We start from the raw sequence: 23,507 nt of genomic DNA on the forward strand, positions 1-23,507 counted from the left end.
TAGCAGGCTTGCAGAAAAAGAAATGAATGTGTATAATAAGCATAAAATATATTGTAATTAAGTCATACAGGGTCAGACTCATCCTTGCTGTAATTCCACTGCAGTTAGTGGAGTTATGAGAGAGAGTAGTTCAATGTTTAGCTTTTGAAATCTTGCTTTTTAAAATTGTAGTCTATCTGACCTTCCTTTTTGGCTCACTTTGATAGGTGCTCACATACCGTGATGACACATGAATATGTAGAAATACGTAGATTGTTGCAGTGACAGAAGGCAGAGCAGGGACTCTTTCCTGCATTAACATCTGCCTTCTCTAAAATAAATAAAAGGTTTGAAGAGGGTCTTCTTCTACCAGACAGTGTTACAAGAAACAAAAATAATGTAGTGATCATCCCTGACTTTGGATCTATTCATGTAACAGACAATTAATAGACAAATAGTCTATGGATAGACTATAAAAACAAACAAAAAAAAAAAAAAAAACCCACCCCAGCAGCGACAATGAGAATTGTTGCAATCTGACATGCGAGAAAGATCCTCCTTTAAAAGACTTTGCACTTATCCAGTACAATCTCTCTGTTCAAGAGAACACCTAGCTGTCTGCTTATGTATTCTGCTGGGAGAGGTCTGAAAGCACCTTAAACTTTGTTATTTCTTTGAGACAACCTTTTTTGATATTTTTTTTACAACCTTTTTTGATATATATATTTTTTTTTACTAACTGTAAATTCTTTTCCCTTTACTTTTTATTAAAAAACCCTTATCCTGAGTATACAAAACAATATTTGACTTGTATAGTATAAGAATATGGAGTTAATGGTCCAAATTTCCAGTTTTGCAGTCAAAGTTGGCACACTTCACTCTTTCTGCAAAATACATTTGAGTAAAGAACTACAACAACAAAAAACCACACTTGTGAGAAACAGAAGCTCCCCCCCCCCCCCCCTTCCCCGCCCCCCCCCCCCCCCATTCTACCTAACAGATAAGTAGAACAAACTGCTTTATGAAGTGTTTGTCTGAAAGTGTAAAGAAAGCTCTTGGCAACTTTGAGGTATCCTCTGCTTTCCGAGCTAGGCTTCCACTTCACGCTGACAAACCCTGTGGCTGACAGTTGTGCCGGAGGGAATTCTGCAGATCCGCTTGGAAACGCCTCAGTAAGGCACCGCAGGTGGGGCTAATGCAACGCTAGCAATCTCTGGTGCTTTTTATCGTGTGCATAAAACCAAATTATCATCTGTTTCTAAACAGACATTGCTTGTATCAACTGTGACTAGAATTTGTAATTATCACACTTGAATTCATCACTGTCACAAATATGAAAAATATTGCTGAGTCAAGGGCTTCTTTGGAAGTTGCTGAGGAAACAAAACAAAAAGAGGGAAAGGGTTTGTTTTGTTAATTTGCATATCAATCCTGAAAAAGATTGCTCTTACAAAGCTGCACTGCGTCTCCTTCCTGGAAGTCTGCCTCACATGTCGAGAAAAAGAAAGCAAACTATTTTGCTGGAGATTACTGTATATTAATTGATTATTAGAAATAAGGACAGTGAAGATAACATCCGATAAGGAACAAAGTGGTGTTTTCAAAACCAGCAGGTGATTTAGCCATATGTCTTCCATCAAAATTAATATCTCTCCAGAAAATGCTGTAGTCCTTATTTTCTTTTTCTTTTATTTTTCTCCTGCACAAGTAATAAACTGACTTGGAAAAGTGGTAATGGATCAAGCTCTGTTCTGGTTTCTTTCCTTTCTTAAACTATCTACCAGGCTGCTAGACTGTGCTGCGCCAGTCTGACAGTAATTTTGTGTATCCCGTTATAAAATGTGCAGTACTGCTCTATAGCACTGTAAGCTCTCTAAGAAAACCAAGTCATTAGAAACGAGCCATTTTGGAGGTAGACACTGAATAGGAGAGAACACTGATCGATTAACACATACGTATTGTCCACCCCAGATTACTGAAATGGCTTTTCTGAATAACTTTTGGCTGGGTCAAATAGTCATTGCCTGGCCACAAATCATGCATACCAAATCTGAAGATGAAAAGGCCTTTATAGAGGATTGTAAGGTGTGGGCCAAAACTGGATTTATTTTGGAAAGTAGGTTCCAGCTTTAACTACTGAGTACCCTCTACTGCTTCAAGATTTGCCCACAATTTTTAAAAAATGGCTTATTTTGGCAGTATAATTTAGTAGTTTCTACTAAAAAACTTACTGGTTTCTATTAAAAAACGTAGTGGTTTCTGTCCAAAAGCCTTGAGTTGGAAGGCCTGTTTTGTGTCAGGATAGATTTTGAGCTCTGTGTGTTACTTTGTGTGCATCAATAATTATTTTATTCATATAATACCATTTAGCCAAGGATCTCAAAATACCCAATTAAAACTAAGTAAAACTGGTGAGGCATTTTGTGGCTATAGGTTGTGGGAATACTCTAAGGCCTTGGTGATAATGCTTCTAGAATAATTATGCTCACATTCATTAAAATATATATTAGCAATGATAAATAGTGGTATATTTAAAATCCTGCTGTACAGCAGAAGAAATGTTAAGTAATCACTCTTAGAAAAGCCTTTTCTACTAGTTAAGCATACCCAAAAAGATGTCTCTCTTCTTTGATCCAAGATCTGAATTTATTGCTTAATTTATAAAAAGAAGTAGACAAACCAATTTTCCCAAAGAGTGTTAGCATGCCTTCTTCCATGCCTGAACAGAGGTAATTCTCATTTTATAATATTTGTTCAGTACTCGGAAACATTTACGAAGAAGACAGGTGTGAGAATGCCTGCAGCTGGAAGAGTGTGTAATAACAAGCCCCGAATGCTGATGTACAACATGACAGAGAGAAAGGAATCTCTGTAGGCATAACCATCGCTTCTGAGCTGGAATATGGGTAATGACGTGGAGAGTGTGGTCAACTGAGGAAGGCTTTGATTCTTGTAGGTAGGAGACTGGGTGAGAATATGTGCCTGTATGAGAAGCTGTAGGTAGGTTTTTTTCAGAAATTTTAGATTCCCCCACCACCCCCCACCTTTTTTTTTCCCCTTTATGTACCACTGAAGTCAAGTCTATATAGCACACTGCTGGGGGAGGAATCCGATTTTTGTTAATCCTCTCTCATCATATTCACAACAGCTAATTTTGCATGGCACTTACTGCCATAGTCCCAGCTGTGTAAGGTGGATTCATTTAATCAGGTTATTTATTTTTCTGTGCCATACTCTAAATGCGTAGAAGTTGCCATAGACTAGCTGCAAGGGATACCATCATCTCTTCATGTCTCCTCATAGTTTATTAGTTAAAGGCATTTTGTTAAATGCTTTGTTAAAGGCATTTTGTTATGTGTTCTCTGTTTAGAAATGAACTTTCTGCTCAGACCAATGTAGCAATCATCGCGTCATTGGTTTTTCAAAATGGGAGAGATTTAGCCAGATCTCTTTTGCTGTAGAAATTAAACTGTATGCAAACAGGAGATAAATTCGATGGTAATGCAAACTGCCTGTATCTTCTGATCTGCAAGTGTGTTGTATTTACACTGATCATGCTGTATTGCAAATTGTGATTTATGAATTGGTAATGCACAAATGTGTGTACCTTTACAGATAAATCCATCATCTTTCCTCGTAAGTTGGAACTGGATTTGAAATAAAGCTTCTCAGAATAAAAACATTTCCTGATATTCAATAGTTGTTTGGCTTCAGTCCTTTGGTTTGGATTCATACAGAAATGAAGCCTCATTGCAAGTCTTTAATTCATACTGACCTAATGTGAGGGCAAGGGAATAATATTTGTTCAGAACTATAGTTTTAAGCAGTGTTACCCCATGTGTGTTGAACAATGTGGGGCTGATCTCCAGTATATATGTGTGTGTTTATAAATAAATAAACAAACAAACAAATAGGTGTATGTCGGCTGTTCTCTACAGGGAACCCAGATTTCATGAACTGTAGATTACTTCATTTGACCACAGAAGGATTCCCTGAAGGATTGCATAGTATTGGAGAAGATTCTATCTTGTAAATATTGGAATATTTATATGAATAGTAAAACTTTTCCCATTCTGTTTTTATTAAAGGAAAACCACTGCAGAAGAATAAAAATCCTAGGAGACTGTTACTACTGTGTATCAGGATTGACCCAGCCCAAAACAGATCATGCCCATTGCTGTGTTGAAATGGGACTGGATATGATTGACACCATCACGTAAGTACTGTGCACAGTGAACCCAGACAGGAGTGCTGCAACTTCTATGTGGCATTCAGGAAGTTTGTTCTCAGAAAAACAGCAGTGTCTGCTAGCAGCACCCACCTAGCAATTCACACTGTTGCATTCAGGTCACAGGATACTAATTTTAGGAAGGGTCATTCTAGACATCGATTTTCCACTCCATTTAATCGCTGTAAGGAAAAAGTGCATGAGTATGTAGAGGCACATACACAGACTGATTAGGGGACAGAAAGATACTGGGAAAGAACAAAATATTCCTATGGCTATTTGCCACAAAGAAAGGAGTCCAATTTCTTGTTTTACAGGGATAAACACTGCTCATTTTGCACACCAGTATGTAAACTCAAAGCCAGTCCTGATGTATGCATGTTGTATATGTGTTTATATTCTCAAAATGATAGCTTGCTGATTTCTCCTTTGTGTATGTCATGTTTAAACCTTTAATTTATTCTACTTTTCAGAAATGTAATGTGAAATGCACTTTGCTGATCAGAAGAATTTTTTTATGCTTGAGAGCTCTGCATTGATCATTATTTTACCAAGGTGAAAAATGTGAATGTGAGAGAACTGTGAATGAGCTTTTAGCGAGAGCTGAAGATCTACTTCATTACATAGGAGGGAAGAGATAAAGATGGGAAATTTCTTCACTACTGTATTGCTTTGTGTGTGTGCGCGCGCGCGCGTTTTATAGGGAGGCTATAGGAGGGAGTGCACACCTGTGTTAATTCTGTATATAAATAAATACTGGTAGCACAGTGGTATTACATTTGGAATGAGCTTGCACAAGTGTGTCACATCAGGGGCCTTAGCTTCTTCTGTACTGGAAAGTGTTTGGCTACTGTTTCCAGTAGCCAGTTATTCTTTCTCTCTGTTGTCAGCTGGGCTGTTGGGAATATGGAGTTGACTCAAGGTTCTGCTTCCCCTCACTTAATCCCTAAGTTTTTGCATTGTACACAGAGAAGACCTGCCTTCTCTGTGAAGGTTAATAGACCACAGTGTAATCTCCATTTTAAAATGAATAGTAAACTAATAAATAAAGAAAAAAATATAGAATAAGCAAACATAAGGCTTATGAATTCAAGTTGAGCATTTTTAATTTGGAACATTTCACCTTCTTTCTTTTTTCTAGTAAAGCTTTTGCCACATCATATATTTCATGTCTTCCATTTGTATGTGAGCATGTTTATGCACATATATGCACACAAAGAAGTTGTTTTTCCAAAAGTAAATTGTGCTCATTTGTGGAGAGTCTTGGTGTTGTAGAAGAATGTATTATGATCCTCTCACAGATTTCACTGTAAGTTTTGCTCAGGAGAGTTGGGTTTATCTCTGTGGAAGTAATGGCTAGTTGTTCAAACCCTGCTAATGCCTTAGGGGAACATGGACGTTACCACACATTTTTGTTGTTTCATATCAACCTTAAACTTTTCTGTGAACCTGGATTCATTGAGATTTCTTTGCAGAGGACTTGAAAGCATAGAAAAAAGGAGAGAAGTACTTAAAGCAATTGAGGGCTGATTCTCATTTCTGGCTCAATCCATGTGTTTTTATTATAATGTTCATTTATAAAATCTCTCAGAATGTGAAGAGTTGGGTAAATGAATCCATATTCTCCTCATTCAATGCAAGTTCATCATCTTTGTAAAAATTGTAAAATTGATAAAAGACTTTGTAATCTGTGAGAATATGATAGTCTATGATACTATAAAATCCTAAAAGAGTATCCTGTTTGCAAATGATGTATATGTGCATTCTTCCAGCAGTATATGGATATTCCATGTATAAGGAAGCCTTGGCCTTTAGAAGCATAGTTAGATATATAGGCCTTGTACACATTTTCCAAAGTCTTTTTTTTTTTAAATCCCTGGAAAGCAGTAGCTGATGCTCTCATCCTCTTTAAAACCTAGCATTAATCTTTAATTCATTAGTTGTGCTGTGTTTCATGTATACAAATAAGGTAGTGATATAACTGTGTGAACTTTCCTTTTTTGAATGTTTCAATTTTAATAATATTAGAAATTAAACATGTTCCCTTTTTATGTTGTCACTTATTGGCTGCTGTTATGATAATGTAAACTTGAAAAAGAAGTTGAATTAAAAGGGAAGGAATGAACTGGGACTGTTCAGCCTGGAGAAGAGAAGGCTCAGGGGGAATCTTATCAATGCATACAAATACCTGATGGGAGGGTGTAAAGAGGACAAAGCCAAACTTTTCTCAGTGGTATCCAGTGTCAGGGCAAGACGAAATGGGCACAAGCTGAAATACAAGACATTCCATTTAAATGTAAGAAAAAACTTTTTTACTGTGGAGGTGGTCAGATGCTGGAGAGGTTGCACTGGAAGGTTATGGAGTTTGCATCCTTGGAGAGATTTAAAACCCAGCTAGACACAGTCCTGGGCAACCTTCTGTAGCTGACCCTGCTCTGAGCAGGTGGGGTGGTCCAGATGATTTCCAGAGGCCCATTCCAGCATCAACAACTCCATGATTCTAAGTGGATGGGCTGTAGTGTGTTATCTAGACATGTTTACTCAGAGGCTGTGGTAGAAGATAACTAAGACAATTTCAGCATTTTATTTTTTAAAGAATTCATAAATTGTAAGTTTTTGGAGTGTGTAGTCAGTGGTCAGAGCACGGTGAGAGGGCAAGATGGAGAAAAGGCAAGGTTATGAGAGAGTGACAGATTTATTTAGGGTTATTGAATGCCTAGAGAACTATTCTGCATCCTTTGTACATAAGCACAATTAATTAATCCCATTTTTTTTTTTTTTCAGTGTGGAATGAGTAATGTGAGTAAGGACTGTAAGATGCAGTCTCAACGCATATTTTTTCTCTTAGTTAAATGAATGTGTCTGTTCTGCTTATGTTAGGAAAGAGGAAGATGGTGCATTCCAAGTACCATTGCCCTTGATGGCAGTATTATTTTTTTCTTTTACTGCATGTCGAGCATCATCTGTTCAGATATTGTTGGACTCTGGGTGAGGTTCTTTTGGTGACAGAAGCACGTGGCTAAGCCAACTGCACAAACAGCTCCAAACCAGGAAAACAGGTTTTGCTGAAGATTAGGAAAAAACTCTTCACTCCTTCACAGAGACCAAAGTTAGAAGATGGATTCCCCAGACTAATTTGTATGAAAATATGTCGACCAAATGAAAAGGAGAAGTGAAGGGCTTATGATGGTAAAGTTGGAATGCAACATTTTATTTTCTATTGGTGGTGTTGTTTATCAGTCCCATGAGATGCAGTCACTTTTGTTTTTAAACTTCCCCCTTTCATCCAGAGCTGGATGCCAGCTGGTAGTCTTCTAGAAGTCTATTCATTTTACTGCAAAAATCAGGTCTTGGCATTGTAAATTTGTGCTTGGAAGTCATCATCCCTAGTGACAGGTTTGTCATGTTACCTGGGATAAATAAATAAATAAAATCACTTGAATTGTGATTCAGGTGATGGATCTGTGAAAAGCACCTGTCCCAGAGATATGTACCACCAAGATGTCCTTTTTCCAGGAAATCAAGGAATAGAAGCTTCTAGTGGCTAGTTGATGTATCTGTGATTTGACTGAGTTGAATATTATAATGAGTTCATATAAATTGATACTTTCTATTCTCTATGTTCTGTGTAACTGTTATTTAAGTATCCTAAAATGTGGCGCTGCATGTGAGTATATCTGAGAATGTTTCCTCATTACATTTAGGCTGAGATTTTCAGGGTAATTTTCAAAGAACATTATAAATTACTTAAAATTTTCACAATTTCATCTGCCTTCTACAAAGTATTTTTTTCAAGGGCACAGTTAAAGTCAGACCAGAATCATTTTGGAATGATCTTTTTTTTCCTTAAAAAAACCCAACAAAACAGATAGTGTTATATTCTGTTTCTATTCCAAAAAAAGTTTTGCTGCCAATGAGTTTTGTGTCAGTGCCTCAGTACAGGCCAGGTGTTCGTTCTACTTCAGAGTCACTTAAACCATCATGGCAGTATTTAAGTGGGAGTTAAGTGTTGGATACCACCAATGTTGCTTTCATCAGGTGAGTTTTAACTGTCAGGTTTTTGTTAGTAATGTAATTAAAATGGTCATGTTCATTAGCGCCTCTAATATGCCAGATGTTGCTCTAATGTGGCAGATGTCCTCACCTCAGTTTTGAACAGTGTGTAAGGCCAACTGTGCTCTGCACCTTACTTAAATTGCTTGCCTTTGAAGGTTCCACTCTATTTACTACGGTATTTTACTTTCTAAATCGATATATTTATTAGCTAATTGACATGTAGAAAAGTTTTGCCCAGCTAACCAAGCTCTTCCCTCTCTCCCCCATAAACTGGCTAGAGTTCTGGTTTAAGCTAGCATTACTGGTGCAATTTTATACATTCTTAATAACAGTTTGTCTTTCCTTGCGGACCACTTCATCAACTGATATAAATTATATTAAGCAATTCTTTGGCTCAGTCCAGAAATGTAACTTCTTAGGAGATGAAATGTGATGAAATGAGGGAGTTATTTAAATGCACTCGATAATGCCACAGGGCAAGAAGTGAACTGTAATGTTTCCAATTGGAACTGAGGAGGGAATCTGGATGAGCAGGATATAAATCCTAGATTTGGGACTGGGCCAGAATACTGGGGTTAACATTCATAAACTTGTCAAAAGTGTAATGGGATCTTGTAATCATTCATGTCGTCACATAAACGGTACATTTTCATGATACTCCTTCCCTTGACATCTTACTAGGATGCCATTTTAGTACTCACTCAGAGGGAATTGCACCACTAGCTGCATCACTGGCTATGTCTACATTAGCAGGTAGCATGGCACAGTAGGAGCACATCTGTAGATCACAGCAGGTGGTGCTGACTACTTCAGTTTACCCTATATATATTACAGGGGGAGGAGAGGGAGAGTTACTTTAGAATAGGTCTCATCTGCCCCCGCTACTGCATGTGGAGTTTGAAAAGTCCATGAACCTTTGCTTCTTGAAATCTGGGCACCCCAGTGGGGTCTATGAGGAGATAGATCAGCTTTTCTCTGTGTCACATAGGTGAGTTTATCCCATACGGATGACTCCACCTAATATAGATGACTCCACCAGTCATCTGTGTAAGACCTCACAGATGGAAGTTGGGCTTATTTTGCAACTGCACATTGTGTTGCTGCTCGGTTGCATGGGACATTGTGAAGGTTGATGCCTGAACTGTCTCCTTCCTATGGGTTTGGTCATCGGCTGACCAAAGGCACTGGGGAAGGGAGAGGAACTACAGCAGCCAGTTTGAGGAAGCCCAACTGAAATGTCAAGTTTTCCTGTGTGATGTTTTGTCTGAGGAAGAAGACAGAAGCACTAACTTTCCTGATATCAACACTGTTGATTCTTTTCCCCCGGTCCTCCAGAGGTCCAGGGCCTGGGAAAGTTTGGACTGGCAGTAGTTGACCCTGAATTCTGGGAGAACCAGCAACAGCATTTTCAGCAGTGGAGAAAGCTGTCTACCGTGAGCTGACCTCACCACCATTGGTGAAAGCTTAGTCAGCTTGCACCTCTGCCGAAGTGAGCCTCTTGACTGCTGAAGCCATCAGACCTTCACAGCCCAGGCTCTGTGCCCTATCTCTCTGCTGTGCCCTATCTCTCTGCTGTGCCCTATCTCTCTGCTGCCATGCTCTAGGTGAGCAACGTACTGGGAAAGCATGCAGCTCTGGTCAATATTTAAAAAAAAAAACCACAAAAAAACAAACAAACCAAAAAAACCCGAACCTGACCTGGAGAAACAGCTGCTGAAACAGCACAGCAAGGGTTTTCAAACAACAAAACTTAATTGTCTTGAGAGGACTAACATGGCCCCCGCCTTGTGGGAAGGCATATCAGAGAGAGGGCAAGGGGGCCTAGCATACGGGTGTTACTTGGTGCTCTAGGCTATGGCCTACAGCCTCTCTTTCCATGGCCTGCTGGGCTGACAGAGCAGTTCACAGAAAGATAGTCTTTGTCATTAACATCCAAGAATGTTCCTGATGATGTTGAAATGGAACTGACACAGAAACATTTAGGGAGACATGCAAAATTAAAGGGCACCCTTATCTTAGAACCATGCATATATAAAAAGCAAATGTATGTAACTGAACCAAAAATCTTGTCTATGCCTTTAACCAGGAAACATCTATTTCTATGCAGATATTTTTGGACCTAAAGAAAAGCCCTAAATAACTTATAAGAATTGGGATGCAGCGCTTTTTTTTTTTTTTTCCTTCAAATGCAGCACAGGTCTGGAGCTGTTCTGCAGATGATCTAAATGACTTTGACGGTTTGTATTTCATATGCTGCACATGAAATATTTGTAACTAAGGAGAGAACTAAAATTTCAAGGCTTAGTAGGATACTTGAGCTGTCAGGGTAGATAGTTATCTTATTAGTCACTTACATAGATTCTGCATGCTTCTGGTTTAAAAAGAAAATGTTTTTTGATTTCCATTTGTTTCTGGGCCTACTTTTGTGTTAACATTTGGAAAACTTTTCAGTATGTTATATCTGAACCTCGGAGAGAGTAGGTTATAATGAATAATTTATTTGAGAAACTTCTTTTCTTTTTCCTATTCATGGCTTGTTTGTGAAGTGCTCATATTTTTTCAGAAATGTATTTATAATTTAAAATGCATCATTGGACACTTTTGTGATATTTTAGTGTAGAAATGTTGATGTTATTTGGGAATATGATGGTGGTACTGCTCTGATTTTATATTTGAAGCCTATTTTTTATATATTACTTAACATTCCCCATTTTTGATAGTTCAGTGGGGTATATTAATGAAAATGAATGGCAGAAAAGGCACACAGGTCTTCAAGGTAAATTCAAAAAGTTTAATGAACTTTTCATGAGGTTTTTTTCCTACTCAAATTTAATAATGGTGAAAGCACCCCTGAAACACACTGTAGTTTCTGGGTAAAATGTAGAATTGTGTTCTCGATTTAGATTTAGTAAGTGATTACTTCTGAAAATCTGTTGTTCAAAACATAAAGTGTTTTCAGGTTCTGCTTTATGGTTCATGGGTACATTATAAGGTCTAGCTTATTTGACAAGGAGTATCATTTCTTATCATTTACTTTTTATTATGCTATTCAAATTTCTAAAAGCAGATGAAATTTCCCCCTTTCTCTCAAGCCAGTTGGGACAGAGCAAGGTCAAAGGTCTGGAGCGATCTTTATCAATTTCTTAATTCACTGTCTTTATTCACTGTCTTTCCACTTACATTTAGCCTGAGGTTTTATATGGAAAAATATGTTTTAAATGGAAAAAAAAAATTAGCATTGATTTGTGAACAGAGAAACTCACACACTTGCAGGTTTGCTGATGAAGATAATTACATAGGTACTTAGTTATGCAGGAAAACATAGACAGGCAAGGAAGGTGTAATCCTGAAGGGCTTTGGCTTGCAGGTATGGTCTTGGTGTAAGGCCAATTGGTTAATGGCACAATACACATGCACAGGTGAAGATACAAAGGTGAAGTTATCATTAGGTGGCTTATATTATTAACTCCTTTCATTTTCTGAAGGCTTTGTTAAGCAGACAGTGTGCACAACAAGCCCTGTAACGCTCGAGTTCTTTTAGGACTACTTGGAGTCATTTTTGAGGCTTGACTGGGAACAGATACTGAATAAAGGAAAGCTGACTTGCAGCAAGTAGAAATAGGACAAAGAAATATTTAATCTTTCAGAAAGCTGTGCATAAGCCTTCCTATGCTGCTGCATAAAATATGACTGAAAAATGTGGTATGCCCAGATCCCCTATGGAGATCTCCACGTTACTCACATTAGTGATGGCTGTGACATGATATATACTTCAGCACTTCATGGCTGCAGATTTCCTTACTTAAATTTAGCACAAGGTATCTTGTGCTGCTCACCCCATATCTTGACCTATGCTGCCCTTTCTGTTAATTGTATTTAAACAAGTACAACTATACAAGAGACAAATACAGTGACTACTCCTGAAATAGTTGAAAAGTCCTCCTAAAGACCTCTCTGCCAAAGGCAGTGTAGCTGGGTGATACTTTAAAAAATATAAAGGTCAATGAAGATCAAGGGAAAATTATAGCCAGAGCCTCAGTTTAAGGTCTTCTCCTAATAAATGCATTGGAAAATTTAAATTTAAAAACCTAATGAAAATCAAGTCTTACACTAATTAGTCAGTTTCATTTATTCACCGATATTATCTCTTTTTGGACCGCAACTTAACTGTGTAATGCCAGGTGTCTCTGTAACAGAAAAAGCTGCAACGATTTATGCACAGTGTTATCTCTGCATGTGATGTGTAAGACTATTAGCTTCAAGGCTCCTTTTCAGTGTTCACAAGTCAGTGCAGGGTGCGAGTCATAGCATGTCCTTCATTCACAGAAATGAAGAATCTTTCCTTACTGTGGCACCAAAATTAAAAATGCTTTTAATAATGACTTTGCCAATTAATTCCTCCTTTCCCAGCTACACAATGAAAATCTCTGAAGGTTAGATTTAATTTACAGGTGCAAGTCCATAGTTACAGGTGGTTTCTGTGCCACTCTCGCAGGAACTTTGTAAAGATATTAGTATTTATAATCACTCTTCGTCTGCTGTTCTTGCACTGATTTATTGGTTTCATTATTTTCTTTGTCCTGTGCTCCTGTAACTGGGTAATTGAACCGATTAGAACATAGTAGAGTGGAGTCATTGCTTATCCATTTGCCTCCTCAAATGTACCTCTTCATACCTCTTTTCTCGCAGAAACCATAAGAGCATTTAAATATAAGTCTGTGCCCTTTCAGTCTCACCATAGGAAATGATGCTTAGCTGAGCATACCATGAAGATAAAGGCACAGCACAACTCTGTCTGATTACTAGTAGTTGCAACAGTTTCCTAGCAGTAGCATAGGGTGAAAATATCAGTTGAAAAAAACATCATGAAATATTAAATAAGTATCATCCAAGAAGACTGACAGTCTGAGACACTTGGGAAAAAAAATGTTGATTTTTAACTGAGTGAGTTTTCATTCAAGTGGAATTTTAATTAAATGATGAACTTAGAGAACATCACAAATCTAAACTATGACAACATAGATGAGACAATAACTTGTTTTAAATTATTTTTAACCCTCTGTGCTGCACAGAGAGGAAGTGTTGGGGTCCATACTATGCTTTTTTCCCAGATTATTTTATATTAGTTTAATAACAAATTAAATGTTTTACACTATTACCTTGAGATCAAGCCACTGCAAACAAAAGAAGTAAGGAAAAGAAAGTATTATTTTGATATTGCAGATGGAGAACCGAAAGAGGATAATATTACTTTGAGTTACAATGAACTGTGGTAAAAGAGGAGAGAAATTAAATGGAAGTCTTAAGTGACTCAAGTTTATATTTTACTCACAAGACCAATCTTTTCCTTAATGTTTAATATTAAACTCCTTCATGATGAAATTCAGTTAGCCCATATAGGATCAAGCATGATTTTTATATGAGTGAAGAGGTGGGGGTAGAAAAGAATTAGTGAGAGAAAAATCCACCAACTAGTAAACCCAAGGCTAGGATAAGGAGAAATATTAACAGAGATTTTTGGTAAAAAGAAGCCAGGTACCCCATTTTAATACTGAGTTGAAAGCAGTCTGGAGTAATGATAGAATTGAAACATGTTTTCTTACTTACATGTCAGGTTAAAAGTAAGCCTAATAAGATAGTTTCAAAAATCTTCTTTTGATTCCAACAGTCACATTGTGGTTGCTTGAAAAAAAAATATGCATTGGGAAAAAGGAACATTTATGACAAAAAACAGTAAATATGTGTGAGAGACGAGATAATCAGGAAAGTGCAGGAGTTAAGCTGGCTGTCTCAGAGTTATTTGAGTTACAGTCAGAAAAATCTTTGTTTATCTCCCAGTAAAATATCTAAGTTTCTGTAGGACCATGATAGCAAATACTGCAAAAGTGGCAAATAAAACCTAAAAGTTATAGTCTTAGGGGAGTTTCATGACAAAGCCATTTACTACACTTGCTTTATTGTCCCTTTTTTTTTCTTTTTTTATTTTATTAAATGTAACGAAACATAACCTTTTCTGGGTTTCCTTGAAACCTGTAAAATTAAATTTTAATTTATTAGGTCAAGAAATTTAGAAATACTGAGATTTTGGTTCAACAGTAATTAAAATATGACCAAGAAAATTATTTGGAATTACAGTTGGGGTTTTGAAACTAGTGAAGGAAAAAAACAGTACCTGAATATATCATTTGAGATTTTTAAAAGATCCTGTCTATTCAGTCATGTATATATACGTTAACTTTGGGCAAAGGAGATAAAAAGAAAATCAAGAGGAATGTCATTGTCTAAAGACTAATATTCTGATGCTGTCTATTCCAGATCTGTTGCAGAAGCCACAGAGGTTGATCTCAACATGAGAGTTGGATTGCATACAGGCAGGGTGCTTTGTGGGGTCCTGGGTCTCCGAAAATGGCAATATGATGTCTGGTCAAATGATGTGACTTTAGCTAATGTAATGGAAGCTGGAGGACTGCCTGGGTAAGTCTGAGAAAGAACCATAGAAAAAGAAACAGAAACCTGTATGGGTGAAGAATTTATTTCCTTCTTTGAGGCATTTGCAATGGAATTGCTCTCGATAAGAAGGGTTGTGTTCGTAAGAGCAATCAATGTATTATGTGATTTATCCTGTGGAATTCTCCAAATGATCTTGATATTTATGTTAGTAATAGGTGAGATTAGAAGCAAAACATTTCCAAACGAAATCCTTATTAGAAGCTGCCAAATACAAAGAGTAGGAATGAGGCAATGCTAGGAATGTAGGAATGGTAGACTTTCACCATTTCATGTTGTAAAAGTAAAACCCTCTAGTTATTCCAGGAAATTTTTACCCTTGCACCTCTAGATATGTGTGGGGGGTGCCTTACTCCTTTTACATGGCAAGATTTCCAACACTAGTAGCGTGCTATACAAAAAAAATACTTGTTTATGCACTCAGATATCGCTGGTGTGTGTACAAATGATACGGTAGCACATAAACCTGCAGCCAACCCATGGGGCACATCCTGGAATTTTAAGTACTCCTTGGACAGCCTTGGACCCAATTTAAATGCACACAGTGCACTTTTGCAAAGGTGCATGGGTGTGCTTCTGTGTGCAACTCACATTTGGACTGGGACGTACCATCCTCTGTTGGGTTTTTACAAGGTCATGATTTGCTGAACGGGAGGAAATGGAAACTCTTAATTTTTTGTGGTTAAGATGAGTGAATTTCTGTTTGTTACCTATGTCTGCCTTAGACAATTTTGGCAGTGTTATTTTGTACATTCCTTACCTTAAGGCTTTCCAGTGATAAAAATCTGAACACATGTTTAATAGAGGAAAGCAGTAATAGCTTTTCAGATATGTTTTGTGAAGACATTTCAAATATAAGGGGGCTTTTGGGAGAAAATGTGAAGACACTTTTTGGGTTAAGAAAACTCACAAATACTGTCAAAGATGGCTGTGCTGCCAAAACAAAGTGAATTAGAAAGCTGCCTACAAAACAGAGTGAGTAAATGAAAAAAGTCAGGGACATGAAGGGGAACAGAAAAAGAAGTTTGTCCTTTATGCGTAGGAGAGATTCGGAGTGTGAAATCACAGGTTTCAAACAGCAGGATGTTTTTCCAAGCAGGCAGTGAGGTAAACACTTAAGAAAGCCACAAAACATGGAAGATGATGTGCAGACTTTCACTTTCTACAAATCAACAAATCTGCAAGTTTGGAGAGTCAACAGTTATCTTTCTGTTCACCCTGCTCAAGTTTAGAAAATGCATGTAATAGAAATACTTCTATGTTCTATTTGGCTGAAAAGACAAAACAAAACATCAAAAATGGGGTTTTGCATGTAACTTGACCTCTTTATGATCTTCTGCACAGGAGTGTATTTCAGTACATAATTCAACAACAATTTCAACAACAACGTCTGATTTTTCTCTCCAGGAAAGTTCACATTACAAAGACCACCTTAGAGTGCCTAAATGGGGACTACGAGGTAGAACCAGGATATGGTCATGAAAGGAATAGTTTCTTGAAGAAGCATAATATTGAAACATATTTTATTGTGCCATCCCATCGTAGGAAGGTAAGCTCCACAAATTCTAGCTTATTCTGTGATATGTTTCCGTAATTTAACAACTGTTCTGTGATATCCTGAAAGCAGAGGCAATACTGGTATTTCTTATTTCTAAAAGTTCCTCAAACACTCTTGAAATTAGATCTTTTGGTTTTGACTGAAGCAGGGATGCTAAAAAAGCTAAAACCCTGAATGTTACATAGAGAAGATGACTATTTACTCTTGAAGTTTAAGAATAAAAAAAATTTTCCCTTTACCCCCCCAAAAAGCTGTTGTTTCATTCAGAATAATTAATTAATCAGATAGAATCATTCTATCAGAAATTATATGATATGTTACTCCAAAAATTTAATTCACTCTTCCCTTCCTCCTCCCTTCAAAAGGGTGTTTCAGAATATTAATGCTCACAGCTTCGCTATTTTTCTTCTAGTTTTCTTTACTCTTTCGTTCCCATATTCCTATGCCATTTTACTCATGGTTTCCTAACCCTTTCTACAACCACTTGTGACACTGGTGGCTCCTTTACTGGGCCTGGAGAATTCCCCAATGAATAGACACAGAAAAAGTACTATTTACAGACATGTCATGCCCACAGCAGAAAAGTTAGTGAAACGAATTCAGCAGCGATTGAACATCCCCTGGAAGTCTGGAAAAGCGGCCATGTTGCCAAGCTGTACAACACAAGCCCTTCTATCCAGGTCAGAGAAAGAGGCTGCAGTCAACCATCCTGCTTTCAAATGTATATACCACTGTACCATTGGTCAGGTATTTATGCTGAAGCTCAGTAAATTTTCTAGATTATTGCAGCAAATAATATATTCTCTGTCCAAAACATACATGTTTTTTTCTCCTGCTACGTTGAGCTGCTCATGACAAATTCAATGTTTTCCTTGCTTGCTCTGCCACCTCAGACTCCCACAATGATTTTGGTCATCCCTTTCTCACCTTAGCTGCCCTTCCCTCCAAATTATCTTAAGCTCCCCTCTCCCTTCAGCTTCTTCCTTTTGTCAGACCCCTGGGGATGTACTGGGGAAAGAGGAGTAAGTCAGCAGTACTGTTGAGGGACAATAACATTTTCTGCTCTTTTCTTCTTTTTGGTGGAGAACAGAAAATGGAAAGTGTGGAAAGAATAAGGTGAGAGAAGATTTTAGCTCATTTGAGCAGGAACTTCATTTCTTAGATGTTGCTCAGGATTTAGCCACCCCTGATGGAGATGAATGTGACTCCTCTTTCTAACCAGATTTTCAGGATAAGGAGAACAGAGGCCCAGCAGTGCGATGGTAATATTTTGAGTCTCAGCATGCAGTGAAGGCAGTGACAGTGGTTTTCCAACAGGTTCATTTATAGTCACACCTTTCTTCCTCAACCATTTACTGAGTTTAGGGCAGCCTTTTGTTCTAGTACAAAATGTTTTGTGACTTCAGTAAGAGTCTTGAAAGTCCATAATCATCATTTAAACACATTCAGTTTGTTCCAACCTTTTCCATGTCAAATGAGGCTTATCTTAGAAGTTATCTGCCGTAATATGTTTACAGGCCATGAGGAACTTTATTGCTCTTAATGTCAGCCAGACAACTCAGGATACAGACTTTTGCACCCTTATCTTCTGAGACTCTGCCCAAAAAAAGTTTCATTCAGGGATTTGACCTTTAGAGGGAAAATTATAATACCTAATTCTGAAAGTAAGTATGAAAACAATACAGACGAGGTTTTAAAGTCATGTCAAAGCTCCATGCTTGAGGGTGTTAGCCAACGGGTGTTTGACAAAAATGTAACCAGGGAAAAACAGGTCATCTTGAATTCCATGCCCGCAGTCAGTTTCTTGGACTGAATTTGATGACTCAGGGAGTTTTTATGGAAATGTTGGGAGTCTAGTCACCAGGGGAATTTGGTGCTGGGAGTGAAAACTCCAGTTGCTTAATCCTGGAAAGGCTGCTGCAAGGATGTTTTTTTATGCACTTCCTCTAAAGCATCTTGTTACTAGAGACATGGAGTGTTCTCATCTGCTGTGAAAATCATGCAATCTCACATTTTGTTCTTCTGCTGGTATATATGATGAGATTCAGTTTTAGGTAGTATGAAAGAAAATAGGTGGAAAACCAGTGGGCTAGATTCTGTTTTGGCAGTCAGTGAGAGATTTTTCTGGTGGCTTTCTTGAAACCAGAATTAGTTCCTAAATTAATCAATCCCAATAAAGAAGAAAATGTAAGGGAGGGTTTAATTAAGGTAGGTGTGTTGCTTATTGCTGCTAGATTTGTTTGTCTTGGTTTTCTGCTGTTTTCACTCCTACAGCATTACGTATGATTTCATTTCCTATGTTATTATGTATCAGGTTTCATTTCATATTGAGAAGATAAATAGCTGAATTTCAGGAAATTGTTCATAGGTTGGTGCACAGAGACAAGTAGAGAGAAAAGGGGATAAATATGGCTATTACTTATAGAAGCTGTGTTGTGTCAACTCCGCTGCATAAACCAGTGATTGAGGAACAGAAGCTTGACATTCACATATTAAAGTAAACCAGGTCAATGCATGTTTAATGTGCAAGGATGAGAGCCTACTACTGTGTGAGCACACATTTCTTCATCTTTGCAAGATTGCTGAGAAACTGCTGGTGACTGCTGAGAACGACTGATCGGTTTGTCATCGGCTGCATAAACCAAATGCCATCTTACCCATGGGTGTCACTGATGGGTTTGTGGAAGTGGCAGATGCAGTGGTACAGCTTGGCTAACGACATTAGCTCTCCGGCATGCATCAATGGCGTGTCAGCCAAACTGGCAGAAAGAAACACTTCATGAATTTTACTGGTATTGACTGGCTTCTCCACCGGGCTCACAGATCAATGGGCATGACACTTCACTGTTTGTCACAGTACATCACAGCTGTCCCCAGTCTTCGTATACTTACATACTGATCATTGGACTACGAGCTACATAATAGTATATTTACCTTCAAAATAAACACCTGCTGTCCCCTCCTACCCTGACTCAGCCATTAACTCTTCAGAGACAGAGAAACAGAAGGCTACCCATGAAGTACAGACAAGATGGAGTTTCTTTAGGTGAATTCAGGTATCTGCTGGTTTAATATTGTATTCCTTCCTCTGGAGCCTCAGTAGCTGAAATGCAGACACATTTTTTATTCTTTGTGCATCGTCTCTGACATTAATATGAACTGACTTTAGCAGGTATGATGCCAAGAGGAATGAAAATCAATGTTATGAGCAACAGATGGCCAAGAATCTGTTGAATTTGAAAGGTAAATAGGCCCATTTAGGGTTTTTAAAATTTTTATTTATTTATTTAGAAGGCACATACCCCACATTCTTCCATATTTGGTCTGACAGGAAGATCTTTCATTACAAATATTGTCCAAGCCAAGAATGAGAATAACGGTATAAGATGACTCATTCATGTACCAGTTACATTTTAATTGTGAACAAATTATGAAGTATTCCCAATTTTTTTAATCTTTTATTGAATCAGCTAAGAACCACAATTTTGTGATCTGATTGCTAGTTTGGTGTATAAGCTAATATGTGTGAGAGCACTTCTAAGTGGCCACTGAGGGAATACTTTTCTTTTTGTTTTGTTAGTTTTTTATTTTGGTAGAGATTATATTAGTCATTATTATTATTATTAAGCAATAATTATGCATGTTTGACCGGATAACATTCAGCTTCTAAACAGACTTAAATAATTCATCTGATTTCCAAAGGCATACAGAAATTTTTGGGATTAAATTGAATTTTTTTGATGGCCACCATAGTTAAAAACTTACGCAAATATGCTTTTTAAATATAATACAAAATGTTGTAATGTCCTGACAAAGTTTCTAGTTCTGCAAATATCAGAACATTTCTTTTAAGTAAAGTTTAATTATGTCTTCATGATATTTTATGTTGCTACAGAAACTTACAGTGATGTGACCAAAATATGGCACTGAGACAAGACTTGAAAAGTTTGATTAATGTAACTAGCCACAAGTCTGACCACATACATGAATATCTTGGACTTATAAAACAGGTCTGATCTAGTTAGAAAAACAGATCTCTTTCTAGTATATTAAATATTCACAAGATCCATACTCTATGCTGTAGACACATGGACATTGTCTTAGTTTCAAAATGTCCTAGCTTTCCAAAGTATTGTAAATATTACTGTATGTGGATGTTATTTCAGGAAAAAAAAAATCTAGGCCAGATCTATTAATCTCAGAGCCCCTTACAAGAACTTTATAATTCTGTTTAGACCCAGCTAAATAGCTTTTTCCATTAATGATTCCTCAGTAATCTACCTGACTAATCCTGTTCCAACTTTCAAACTGTATGCTTAAAATTTAATTTAAAATTTTTTAATAGAGTGGATCTGGCTTTCATCAGAATTCTTTGTTCTTTCATTGTCAGCACTGACGTTAGTCAAATTATCTTTGCCTCAGTTTTACAGCTGGCATAGCTGGCTCCCAGAAGCACAGCAGAGGTAGTGAGCTTAGCTGGACTGTCTATTTCACTTCTGTGGTTGCTCTAGAAAGTATGATTCTCCTGCAGTATAACACCTCCTAAGGTTTGGCCGCAACCTCTGTGATAACCGGGTGGTTTTGTACTTGGGCTTACTTCTCTGTATTTGTTGCAGCAATTCACCCTCTGATGGCACCTCTCTAGTTTTGAAAAGGCTCTTTAATTTCACCAGCTGAGAAAACAGCCCAGCACAGATGATTAAGCAAAATTCCTAAGGTACTTTTACAGATAGCCAAGCAGTGGTCAGAAGTGATCAAGTTTTTGTGAGGGCAAAGATTTCTCAGAATGTATTAGTTTTTGGATTTACAGAAGTGGGCCTGTTACTCATTGCCAGCTTAAGGGAACCTGCTTCACTGAGTAACTTCGCCAGCTCTAGAGCTAAAGCAAAGATAAAAAATGCTATAGACCCTTAACAGGAAGTCATAGAGCTGTGTCCAGGAAAGAGGGTCATAAAAATTATAAAAATCATAGGGAAACACTATAGATACAACTTATAAATGATTCCTATATATTCATAAGTGTCTCGTGGGTTTTACAGCATACCTCAGATATAATCAATAATTAGCTTCCAATAGGTTGCTAATCACCATCTGCAAAATTTCTACTCATGTACTAGTGAGTTATTCACCAGCTAACTGTGTATTCAAAGATATTAGTTATCTTTTATTTGTGGCAATGTAAATCACGTGGTATCTGCATCTACTATTTGAACAGCACACAGTGATGGATATTCAGGAAAAGTCCATGAAAGTGAGTACCACATCTATTTGCCCTTTGGAAACTAGCTGTTTCTCTGAAAAGGCTGACATTTCTCTTTCCTACCTTACCATATACATACAAAGCCATGCCAGGCAGTCTCAGAAAATCCTTTCTGTAGTTTGGTCATCCCTGCTCTATTATCTGAGGTCTCTGAGTAATGCTATGATCATCTTGAAAACCCCAGGTGAAAGGGTTTAATTTTTTTTTTTTTTAGTTATCCAGCCAGAAGGAAGCGGATGCTGGTTAGAGGTATGGTGCTCTGTCTCCTGCCTGGTTTGCTGTGTTGAATCATGCCCTAAACATTCCAACACGGGCAGCTAAAATTTCAACTTTATTTTTGTCCAAAAAATAATTATAGCCAAACCAAAATACCAGCAGTCTATTTGAAAAGAGAAGATAAAGCAATAGTTGAGGAAGAGAACACTTTTGTCAGTCTTATTATTTCAGGAAAACTCAGTTGAAAGCCCGAAGGTTCGGGAATCCTCTCAATAAGCAAACACAGCTCAGGAGCATCCTTTGGAAAATACTCTTTAAAATGTAAAAACTCAAAAACTCTTGCAAATGTTGGAAATATCTAGAGCAATTATCTACGCTACAAACCTGTGGCATGATTTATTGTGAACTGCAGATGGATTTAACAGCTGAAAAGGTTGATCAGTTAATTTCTTTGACTCATGATCGAATAGGCAGAAATTCAGCAACCTGAGACTTGTTCTAACTTGCATGACAATAGCTGCAAGAAAAGTGGCAAAGGCTGTCACATCACTTTCATATGTTGTTGTTTCATCTAGCATGAACAGCTGTGGTATTAAACTTCCTGTGTTGCAGTCCTGTCACCAAGTAGTAACAGGAAAATAACAAATTTTCTATCACTCTGCTGCTTGAAAAGGCAGTGTTTTTTGACTTGGAGTACAACATCCTCCTTTACAGTTAATCAGCATAGCTTTGTTGCATGAAGTAGATGGCCTGCCTTCTATGTTAAAATAAATTACTAGACTCCATATCTTTCCACCACCAACCAATGGGTTTTGTCTGCTTATGTCTTTCCTGTGGCTGATTCGATTTTTTTTCCCCCAGTGTGGAATAAACTTTATGCAATATAGCACAGAGAAAACAACATAGATTCATGATGGCTTTTTTGCTTTGTATAGATGAAATAACATAGTAACTACATGTGCTTGCCTTTTGACTTTATTGATGAATCACTTTTACCTGTGAATCATTGTTAGCAACTAGCATGTTTCACAACTCTGACTGCTCATATACACTCTTGAGATGCTTTCTATCATGTCTTAATAATACTTTCATCTAACTTCTTGAAGTGAAGCATTTTGATGTATATAATCCATATATTACTAGGATTTTTGATAGCAGGTTGTTGGATTTTGTCTGACCTGATTAAAAGATGTCATCTTAGAATCATCATGTGAACAATAACAAAAGAAAAAGAAGGCTACAGAAGGAAAAAAAAGTAAACTGCGTGAAACAATAGGTCTAAAATTACTGCACTTAATTATTTTTACTTTATTATTTCCATTCAAATTGAAGTTCCATCTATATTTGTAGGACATTTCCTTCTCTGCAAAGTTAATTTGATTTAATCACTCTGGTTAGGTCTACGTGAATATGCCACACTGTTCTCAAATTCTCCTTTTTTTTCCAAACATGTAAAATTTGTGTTTTCCATGGGGCACTTATGGCCCAATAAATACATCCATGTGGCTAGCAGCTCCCTAGGATTTCTTTGCATCTGACTCTTCTAAAAATATCCAGTCCACTTTGTCTCCAGAAAGTTTTCATGGTCATTGTAAGTTGTCAGCTTTCTGGACTAATTCATTCTCAAGATTTTTTACTTAAGTGACCATATGCTTACCAGCCCTTATGGAGTGCTAGAGCTCTGCCTCCTAAACTCTTAAGTA

The 23,507-nt window shown here is 37.4% G+C and overlaps 1 protein-coding gene across 1 annotated transcript in view; it reads left to right on the plus strand.

The window, feature by feature from the left end:
* The window catches only part of ADCY1 (adenylate cyclase 1 (brain)), a 116,192-nt gene that overhangs the window by 47,741 nt on the left and 44,944 nt on the right, over positions 1–23,507 (plus strand). The window contains exons 5-7 of the mRNA XM_009323210.1: positions 4,068–4,195; positions 14,579–14,737; positions 16,178–16,319. Coding sequence (XP_009321485.1) covers positions 4,068–4,195; positions 14,579–14,737; positions 16,178–16,319 — 429 coding nt within the window. The remainder of the gene's footprint in view (positions 1–4,067; positions 4,196–14,578; positions 14,738–16,177; positions 16,320–23,507) is intronic.

Source organism: Pygoscelis adeliae, unplaced genomic scaffold (genome assembly GCF_000699105.1).
Source record: "Pygoscelis adeliae isolate BGI_AS28 unplaced genomic scaffold, ASM69910v1 Scaffold360, whole genome shotgun sequence".
In the NCBI taxonomy this organism is placed as follows: domain Eukaryota; kingdom Metazoa; phylum Chordata; class Aves; order Sphenisciformes; family Spheniscidae; genus Pygoscelis; species Pygoscelis adeliae.